This window comes from Sinocyclocheilus rhinocerous, unplaced genomic scaffold (genome assembly GCF_001515625.1).
Source record: "Sinocyclocheilus rhinocerous isolate Xijiao unplaced genomic scaffold, SAMN03320098_v1.1 scaffold3339, whole genome shotgun sequence".
In the NCBI taxonomy this organism is placed as follows: Eukaryota; Metazoa; Chordata; class Actinopteri; order Cypriniformes; family Cyprinidae; genus Sinocyclocheilus; species Sinocyclocheilus rhinocerous.
The window spans coordinates 33472-44279 of NW_015643244.1; the positions used below are offsets into that span (position 1 = coordinate 33472).

The following is a 10808-nucleotide window of genomic DNA, read 5'->3' on the forward strand; positions in this document are numbered from 1 at the left end:
CTGCACAAATAAAATTAAAATGACTGTAAAAAGCATGATTTAGAGTTCAGATACAAGTTTTCACAAAAACAAAAAGGTTTTTAGAATGATTAACTTCACATTTCAGCCTTTAAACCACTTTTTTTTAAGAAAATGGAGGCAAAAGTATAAATTATTATATTAATTTAAATAATTATTATCAATCAATTATTATAGCCTAATAATTAAATAACATAGAAATATATGTTACTGTCTTAATTCTTTACATTTTTATAATGCATTCGCTTCTTGCCCACCAGTTCACATTTACAACTGCATGTTTTCTGCATAAAAACATGGGCTGATTTTCACATTGGTCTGAACAAAAACAGAGTACGGGCTTAATAAAAATGCTAATTCATTCTTTGGAAAGGCAGAAATGTAGCAGTTTCCCCGGTAACCACAGTACACAAAGCAGCGCAGCAGCTGACTTTGAAACGTGCAGCACACATATTCAATGATATCATAGCCTTTTGAAGTTTAATCCTCATATTAAGCTGTATCACAATTCTCGTCTTACCGTCCCCAAATTTAAGACTTTCTTGTACCATTTAAGACTTTTAAGGATTTTTCACTCACTGAAAGTCCACACTTTCGTGACGTAATGCCGCTTTGACTGTTGGGTAGAAGTTAGGGATGGGCATATCGATCCTGAAGTATCGATATATCGATACTGATGCGAGTATCGAAAGTATCGATACTCAAATAAAAAATATCGATACTAAGGTGTGTTTTTTTTTTTTACCAGTGATTTTATTTAACAAAAAAATTAATGTGTACAATATGTATTGAATTGGACGAATAACCTATGTTAGCGAATAATTGTGTAGGATAGAACTATTTTCCTGCTCATCTGAACCTATGATATAAACACCAAAAGTGCTGCAGGACAGAACTAATCAATCACAGATAGTGTTCACTCACTGCTGACAGTGCATTCAAACGGCTGTTTCCCAAAAGTATCATAAGAAACCATTGATGTTTTTGGGAACAGCAGAACAATGCTTATCAGAGGACAGAAAAAAACATTTGAGTTATTTCACAATAAACAAATTGAAATTATAGCCTACATAGTTTTACATAAATAAATAAATTACATTTATTTAAATTGAACGTTAAAAGTTCATACTGATCATGTTCTATTCTGTAATGTTAATATAAATCATAGCTGTCAGAATAAAAAGTTTGCATTTTATGCGTGCAACAGCCCGTCACTGGCAGTCCCTTATGAAAATGAACCATGGTGGTTTTACTAAAGTGACCGTAGTTCAACTATAGTATTTGTAGATTTCCCACTACAGTAAACATATTTTAACCACGTGTAAACAAAAATATAACCTAGTAAGTTGCAATTAAGGCATATTCAATGTTGAAATACATTTCAAATATAAAGTTAAGTGGATATCTTTACCCATTTTACTCTTAGTAATTTAATTACTCGCGAGCACCCTTCTGAAAGCTAAAATAACGAATGGGACACCCTACGGTCTCGTGGACTTAACGGATATGCGCAGACGGCCATTGTAGGTCCACAAGAAAGCAAGTGCATTTGTTATATTCTTTTACAGAACTGTAGTGTAATTTACAAGTTACAGTATATATTTATATCTTCATTTTTATAAGTTAAAACACACACACACACACACATATATACAGTATATATATATATATATATATACAGTTGTGCTCAAAATTATTCATACCCTTGGTAAATATGATCAAAGAAGGCTGTGAAAATTAACCTATATCATCAATCCTTTAGATATTTTATTTAATTAATTTACTAAAATCTAATCTTTCATTGGAGAATAAGAATTTAAAATGTGAGAGAAATCTCATTATGAAATAAATGTTTTTCTCAAATACACATTGGTCACAATTAATCATACCCTTTTATCCAATACTTTTTGCAACCTCCTTTTGCCAAGAGAACAGCTCTTCACCTTTAATGCCTGAAGAGTTTAGAGAACATCTGACAGGAGATCGGAGACCATTCCTTTGCCATCTATCTGAACAAGATATCCAGGATCTCCGGCAGAAAAATAGGCCCACAACATTAAAGATCCAGCAGTATATTTCATTGTACACATGGGGTACTTTTTTATCCCTGTGTGCACCAAACCCATCTTCAACTTCATTTATATAGCACATTTAAATGCAACTTTGTTGCCCAAAGTGCTTCACAAATCAAGCCACCTTGGTGAACAGTAGCACATTATAATTTAAAGGGTCATGAAACCCCAGACTACTTTTTCTGAGATTTTAGCAGAGGTGTTTGTGTTGCACATCATAGAAGACAATGTTAGCATCCGATAATTTTAACTGTTGGAGAAAACAGGTTAATTTTAAGCGTTTTTGCTCTATTTTCATCTTCCGGGTTTAAAATCTACATCGTGTTGACGTCACAATTTGTGACGTGGCAATGGACTAATAGTACATCGATGATGCGTCTATTAAATTATTCATGAGACAGCGTCTTCTTATCCTATGAGAAGACGCTTCGTTTAATTATTCACAACAGTATGTGTTGATTGATAAATTGATTGTGTTGATAAACTTGTTAAATCATCTAAACCAACAACATGTATGTTAGACCCTATTCCATCTAAGCTCCTAAAAGCTTGATCGCACAGATACTATTTAAACTGCCTTTAACTGAAAAATGAGTGTTTACTATTGTCACTTTGAATTATTGACACAATATTTTCCTAATTAATGCTGTACAGTTGCTTTGACACAATCTGTATTGTTAAAAGCGCAATATAAATAAAGGTGACTTGACTTGACTTGCTATGACAGACGCTTCAGACTGTGAGACTGCGTACATTAACTGAGAGAAACGTTCATGGATCGAAGAAGAGTGTTTGTTTTTGCTTTGTTATAAGAGTTCGGCACAAATGCGATTCATTCACTTGGTGAGCATAACCGTTTTTACAGCTGTGACACAACCCGTCAAAAGGCTTATATAAACGCCACAGAATAAGCCTTAAAAGTTCTCAGAGGTGCAACAGCGCGTTCATATATATGTTTTCGATGCAGAGTGCAAATGGCTGTGCATTTATTTGTGTTTTTAACTCGATGGGAGCAAAATGAAACTGTCTGAACGCGAAGCTATGTGTGTTGTCTGTCTCCCCTCTTCCCCCTCCTCTGCTCCGCACCACGCCCACTTTTTTCGCATTTTTTAAAACTGTGGTGAGAACTAACCAGTGCTGGCTCAACCAGTAAAGATCAATCAAATAACGCAGTTTGATGTTTATTTCATTCAGATTGTCCCTTTTTTTAAAAATTTTTTTTTACAATCTTTCCGTGACATTTCACAGCAAGACAGAAGTTTAATATTACTACTATTTTGATCCCAAGGTATCAATACATGAAATGGAACGACACCTCCATACAAGCGAAATTAGAGGGCATCTACGGCAACTGCTCAATATTACAAATTGAGATGATCATGTAGAGCTCATCAGAGGAGTTCATGTGTACATGACAAAAGAAAATAAAGTCTAAATAGAAAGTACAGAGAGGAAAAGAATGGAAATGGTCATCAGATTTGGCCCACATTCAGCTGCGGTGTGAACGGAGCCTTAATTTCATGCAGGTCCGTATTTTCTGGTGCCATTTGAAACTGCTGAGCCATTTAAACCTCTTACCACACAAGGAACACAAATAGCGTCTCACATCTGTGTGACTTTTCAGGTGTATCTGTAAGTGTGATGGCAAAAGACATTTTTTATTACAATGATCACAATTAAATCGCCTTCCTCCAAAGTGAATGCCCTGGTGATTTTTGAAATTGCTACTTTTCGTAAAACTTTTGTCACACTCTGAACACTGCGGTTTCTTTCCCGAATGCGCTCGCAAGTGACGTTTCAGGGCTCCTTGATATGTGAAACACTTTTTACATTGGAGGCATCTGTAAGGCTTCTCTCCAGTGTGAATTCTCATGTGAGTCTTAAGGCTTACTTTACGATTAAAACACCTTCCACAGTCCTGGCATTTAAAAGGCTTCTCTCCAGTGTGAATTATCATGTGAGTCTTCAGATTTCCTTTTTGTGAGAAGCTCTTTCCACACTGTTTGCATATATAAGGCCTTTCACCAGTGTGATCTCTCATGTGGTAATCAAGGGATGGTTTATAAGTGAAACGCTTTCCACACTGAGGGCACGTGTAAGGTTTCTCTCCAGTGTGAAGTCTCATGTGAGCCTTAAGGCTTATTTTATGACTGAAACTTTTCCCACACTGTTGGCATTTGAAAACATTCTCTGCAGAGTGACTTACTACATGCCTGTTTAGGCGTTTCATGCTTGTGTAACTTTTTCCACACTGATCACATATAAAACAGTTCTCTCTTGAGTGAATCCTCATGTGCTGACTAAGAGTTACTTTACGTCTGAAACTCTTTCCACACTGCTCACATGTGAATGGCTTCTCTCCAGTGTGAATATTCATATGATACTTGAGGTTTAGTTCTCGTGTGAAGCTCTTCCCACACAGTTTGCAGGTGTAAGGACTCTCTCCAGTGTGAGTTGTTAAGTGGGCATTAAGGGCAGCTTTATATCTGAACTTCATTCCGCACTGAACACACATGTAAGGCTTCTCTCCAGTGTGAAGTCTCATGTGATTCTTGAGGTTTGCTTTATGACTGAAACTCTTTCCACAGTCATGACATTTAAAACTGTCCTCTTTTGAGTGAATTCCCATATGGCAAGTAAGGGTTACTTTACGTTTGAATTTCTTTCCACACTGATCACATGAGAAAGGCTTCTCTCCAGTGTGTATGTTCATGTGATACCGAAGGTTTAGTTCTGTTGTGAAGCTCTTTCCACACTGTTGACAGGTGTAAGGCTTCTCTCCGGTGTGAACTCTCATGTGCCTTTTAAGGGCTCCGTTTTGAGTGAAACTTTTCCCACATTGTTGGCAGGTGAAACAATTCTCTCCGGTGTGAATATTCATGTGGACTTTAAGGTTTCCTTTTTGAGTGAAACTTTTTCCACACTGCTGGCAGGTGAAAGGTTTCTCTCCAGTGTGAGTTCTCATGTGGACACTGAGGTTTGGTTTTTGAGTGAAAGTCTTTCCACACTGATGGCAGGTAAAACATTTGTTAGATTCTGTATTCAGAGCTCTTTTTCGTGAAGTCTTTTCTGTCTGACTAGATTTTTCTCCAATAATGAAATCATGATTCATGTACAGATTTTTCTCTTCCATTTCATTCAGTTCTCGACTCTCCTCTTTCAGTGTCTTCAGCTCTAAAGGGAAAAAATACAAATACAAGTTAACCCTAGTGTAATGGCGATCTACATTCCTTTCCGTTCTCCACCATTTCCATAGGGAACCAGCACAAAGGTTTTGACGACTAAAACCATAAACTTTCAGTTTACTTTTCATTTGTCAGGATACAACAAAAATAAAAAATCGAACTTAAGACTATTTACACTTCTTCAAGCTTCAAATTACATATGGTTTCAAAGAACGGTCAAAAGACTAACACCAAGCCCCTTCCTTCTTCTTACGGTTCAAAATATCAACAGTCACATTCACATGCGTATTACTTATAAAATCGAAATTGACCTATGAAAAGTCATGTATGCAATATAAAGATCACAAAATATGCTGTATATCAAATAACAATCACTCTTAATATAAAGAATATAATAATAATAGAAAAATATTACTAATTTCTTAATGTTCTTTATGGCTCTAACACCCAGTTTAATGGCACAAAGCAACAGACATCAAAACCAGCATGAAAGCATTAGAGCGTCAAAGCCAACAACGTGAATGCTAGAATCCTATACACCAGTGTTTCTCAACTGGTGGCAGTTTTGATGGCATTTTTATTTGATCTGATAAAGTAGCGTTCATGAGCGGAGCTGCTTTGTTTACAGCCATTACTGGAGAAACCGCTTTTTCTGCCGCTCTCAAAGCGCCTCCTGCTGGCAGACAATCAGTTTGCATTTTCAATAATAAGCCAGTCTCCAGCAACGTTTTTGTTGTTGCTCAATTTTTTTGTTTTCTGCAGCACTTTTCATACTCTTTAACCCTGGCTGAAGCACATTTGTTTCAATCTATAAGAATAATCAGCCTACACTACCAGTCAAAGGTTTTTTAACAGTAAGATATTTGTTTTTTTAAAAGAAGTCTCTTCTGCTCACCAAGCCTGCATTTATTTGATCCAAAGTACAGCAAAAACAGTAAACAGTTATTTTAAATAGTAAAAATATTTCAAAATATTTTTACTATTTAAAATAACTGCTTTCTATTTGAATATATCTTAAAATGGTTTGTAACATTATACTAGTGGTCGACCGATATTGTTTTTTTGACAGCCGATGCCAATATCTTGGAAAGCAGGGTGGCCGATGGCCGATATAAAGCCAATATAATTTTATTTACTTTAATTTATATTTATATTTAAGAAATTTGAAATCATTTGAAAAAGGATTAAAAATAATTGTGTAAAATAAACATACTTATACTTTAGAAGACAAAGCATTTTTCACAAATAAATAAATATTTAATAAAAATCTAATTAAAAAGGAAGTAAACACTGTAACCAACAGAGCACTCAGTATTCTGGGAAGTTTGTGTGCATTGGGAATCATATTTTTTTCCAAATAAAGCCTAGTTAACTATTTGAAATCACGAATTTAATGTTTAAAGCATTCAATTTGCACGGACCGAAAGTCAAGCAGACAACACGCGATCATGCAGATCACATGCACACTTCACAAGATATCACAACTGGATTCGACTAAGTTTGCAAGGTTTTTGAAATTAGATGTTTATTAGTCATTCAAAGATTTGTTTAAATGATATAAATGCGTATTTGCTGAATGCTGACGGCAAATGAGAAAGTATTATGTTTGCCTTTATTACTAATAATATTAAAGCAATCGTTATAATACTTTTTTGTATAAATTTTAATTCATTTGTTTAACCGTTCTATCTGATTATTAGATAGACTTCTATCTGTATTTAGACAGAACTGTTAACGACGACAGCAAACAAGAGGAAGAGTAAAAGTCCCGCCTCGAACACATCAGCCAAACAGAAAAACGTATCGGGCTTCAAAAAGCCGATAAAAGCAAAAGCTTGGTGGAGGGGGGGTCATTTAAAGTTACCTTTCCGATAGAACAGGTCTATACCTTGTTCTTTTATTAAAAATAGCCTTATGTTATTTATCTTATTTACACGACGGCATGTCATTTCGGTCTCTACGTTATGGTCGCTCTCTCTGTATCACGCACAGCGGAGTTCCGCCCCGATGCGCGCGTGCACACACACACATGCGTGCACACACAAGTTAGCACACTCCCACTAGTATTTGTAAATATTAAGCCGCAAAACGACTATTTAAATATGAATTCTTTGTGTCTCTGTGTTAATGAATGCCGCAGATGAGCTTTTTGTTTACCACTTGTACTGAAGCACTCGTGACGCTTGAGGTGATTTTAGCGTCTGCCGTCTCACTAAATGAGGACATAAATACATGAACAACATCTCCAGAACGGCTCTGAGAGTCATTTCATGAGCACTTCATGTTTCATTTGAGTAAAACTATCCTCATATCATATACACAGAAATATAAAGGTATTCTCGGCAACCCGTCAAAATAAAAGTTCGGTTTAACATGAAGGCATTGCGGCAGAAATATATTACTATTGTTCAGTAGAATGTACGTAATAGGCTGCTACTTCTACTACTACTAAAATTATTAAAACCTTATTTTTAAGGAATAATCATACAATATTTCTTCAATGTTTTAATTGTAATATTAAATGACCTTTATTTTCCAAAAAATAAAATTTGTTTAATTTCATTACTTAAACGATAGATTAAATGAATATTTTATGGCTTAAAAATGTAAATACACAACACAGAATTTCTGAGCAAAAAATCTCATAAGGCTATTGTAAGAATAAATGAAACATGTTTTTATGCTTTCAAATAATTAGACATGCTAAAACAGAATTAACAAAAAAACATAAGGTTGGAAAAAATGTTAATTAGAGATGCTTTTTGATGAATAAAATGTAATTTAACCATTAAAAAGGAGTCCAAAAACAAAACACCACAAAATCCTTTCAATTAACAGTATTTAGAAAAGAACAAGAATTAAAAATATAAGAAGCTATAGCAATATAAACGACAAGCCAAAACAAATTCATTTAGGCTAAAACGAAACCGAAACCAACGTTGGGTCTCTCATTCCACACAAAATCAAATGTTTCCGTATTCACAATGTATTTGAATGGCAAATTATTATTTATTATGTACTTCACTGGCATTCCAATATCCACGTAAAAAAATGTTTTGCATAACATCACGGCGGTACTGTGATAACACTTAATGGCACAGATTTTACTACATAGTTTTGTTCCCATATGTTTGACTGACTGTATTTTATTATGATAATGAACAGGCTGCATTATTGTCAAGGTAGCAAAGCTTATAGGTCCCATATTGTCAAAACTGAAATTTCCTGGCTTTTGTCATGATAACTGAGGTCTAAGGGCTATGTAACTACCATATAAGTTTCAAAACAGTCAATCCACAGAAAAATGCACACAGCCTGCATAAAGTAGCTGTGCCTTTTCACGAGCCGTTGTGACTTCCGTAAAAAGGTGACGTCAGAACTACTCAGTCACCGCCTTCAGTCACCACCCCGAGCACCGCCCACCGTCCCACTCTCCTTTTGCCAAACCCCCAGACAACATAGTGTACATGCCATTGCTGAGTAACAACAACACGGAAACAGGTCAAGAAAACGCTGTTCAGTCAATGGATGTCAGGAAACTACATCATTGCACAGGCTTCCGAACTAGGGTTGGGCTGATAGACGATGCAATCGTCCATCGCCGATGGCTGATAGACTTCACGATGTTGAGCCGGCATCATGATCCTCCCATCACCCCCTCCCCCTCATACCCCCCGCAATCTGGCCGCATCCCAATTCCATGTTCGGAAAGAAAATTACGTGTACTACGGAACCCCTAAAGTTAAAATACGGGATGAGAGGAAAATATATATTTCAATATTTTCTCTCGCAGTTATATCATTAGGTAATTATACTGTTTAAATTGCGGGCATCAGGCAGGGAGTTTCTATTATGCCTGGCATTGAAACCGCTTTTGAATGCACAATTTTAGTTTCACTTTCACTTTGGAGATTCGCGATCGCACGTAGCCTACTTTGTTTATACTATGGAGCGGCAGTACCACACATTTGACAAGATTAGATGTTTGTCAGAGGTGCTCAGGATCTGCAATTCGCCATCTCCTCAGTCATCTCTCCTTACTCTGTTTATGTGGCAAGTTAAATTTTATGTACTGTAATATAACAGGCATTATGTAATGTCCGCAACCCGTAAGTAAACTTCTCACACATTTTATGTTACATTATGGAGCCAGCATAATCTGAAATTATAGTTTGTAAACGGTTATGCAACGCTAACGTGAGGCTAACGTGTTGCTAACTTGATGCTGATGTGTTGTATCAGTAGGAAAGCAATAGTTACGTAGATTACTGCATTCGGTTTAAAAAAAAAACAAAAAAAAAATTACCATTCTGAAACATCCTGTTGTAAGCGCATTTGATGAGGTGGTTGGTTGTTGCTTGTTGTCGCCGATTGAGTCCGGCTCAAACATGTAAGGCTGGAAAACATTTCCCTCAGCAGTGGCCATCATTAAAGGTGTTTCTATTTACAGGTGTTTCTATTTTTCTATTTGCCACAGCAGGCTACAGCATACATTACCCTAGTTACCTGTGGTTGGCCAGGCCGTGCGTAACTCAGAAAACAACAGGCCAATCAGAAGAGAGGCTCATGAATATTAATTAGACCAGCCAAAATCGACCTGTTCAAAGCAGTGCTCCTGAGAAAGGAGCTGTAAAAATATATTTAGATGGTTTTTGGTACTTATACCGCAAATATATATTCTTAAGGACATCAAAACCTAAAATAAAACTCCAGAAAGGTGTATAATATGTGACCTTTAACTGTGCGCGCATGCGGCGCTGGCGCAATCACTTGATTTTTTCCTTCTAACAGTGGAAGCAACTACTCCTTTTAGTCCCAAAGATAATCGGAATTGTAAAAGGTTTGCCTTTATTTGTGTACATTCACAATAAAAACAAATCTTTGTGCTTTTGTAAAATAAGCCTAAACAAAAATAAACGCTTTCTGTCATCGGTTTCCTTTCGCGCAGCACAAAAATGAACAGAAACTCTGCATACTAGGCTACTGGTTGCACAGTTTTTCTTTCATTTTCTTAATTTATTAAAGGGGTCATATGATGCTTTTTTAAAGATCATTATTTTGTGTATTTGGTGTAACAGAATATGTTGACATGCTTTAATGTTCAAAAAACACATTATTTTTCAAATACTGTACATTATTGTAGGTCCTCTATGCCCCGCCTCTCTCAAACGCTTCGTTTTCTACAAAGCCCCACTTAAATTGGTCATGTTCTTGTTACGCAGCTAGTTAATTAAATCCAAGTAAAAAAAATGCTATAATTTTTGCACCTATAGGTGAAAAATCTTTTGATTTGCCATGTTGCATTTAGCTAACGGCTTTTTTTAATCTCTGTATTTTAGCGTTTGCTGATGGTGAAAATCAGATATACTGGGATCCTGGTCTAAAAAAAAATATTAAAAACGCAAAACACACCTGATGCGAATTCTTTGCTCTTCATTTTCTATAAGCAGAGTTAACAGACCCTGTTGTATTTTCTTGTAATTTATTAAAAGAAGGTACACCGCCATCTTGTGCCGACTAAACTGACTTGAAC

At 35.9% G+C, this 10808-nt stretch overlaps 1 protein-coding gene across 1 annotated transcript; it reads right to left on the reverse strand.

Moving 5' to 3' along the window:
* Positions 1–3304: 3304 nt before the first annotated feature.
* On the reverse strand, positions 3305–5254 carry LOC107757201 (gastrula zinc finger protein XlCGF57.1-like). The gene has a single exon (XM_016574616.1). It carries the CDS (start codon positions 5221–5223, stop codon positions 3580–3582), a length of 1644 nt encoding a protein of 547 aa, XP_016430102.1. The 5' UTR covers positions 5224–5254; the 3' UTR covers positions 3305–3579.
* Positions 5255–10808: the final 5554 nt, after the last annotated feature.

What these genes read in the sequence shown, in the direction of transcription:
- LOC107757201 (XM_016574616.1), bottom strand. Translation starts at nt 5,223, where the DNA reads ATGGAAGAGAAAAATCTGTACATGAATCATGATTTCATTATTGGAGAA.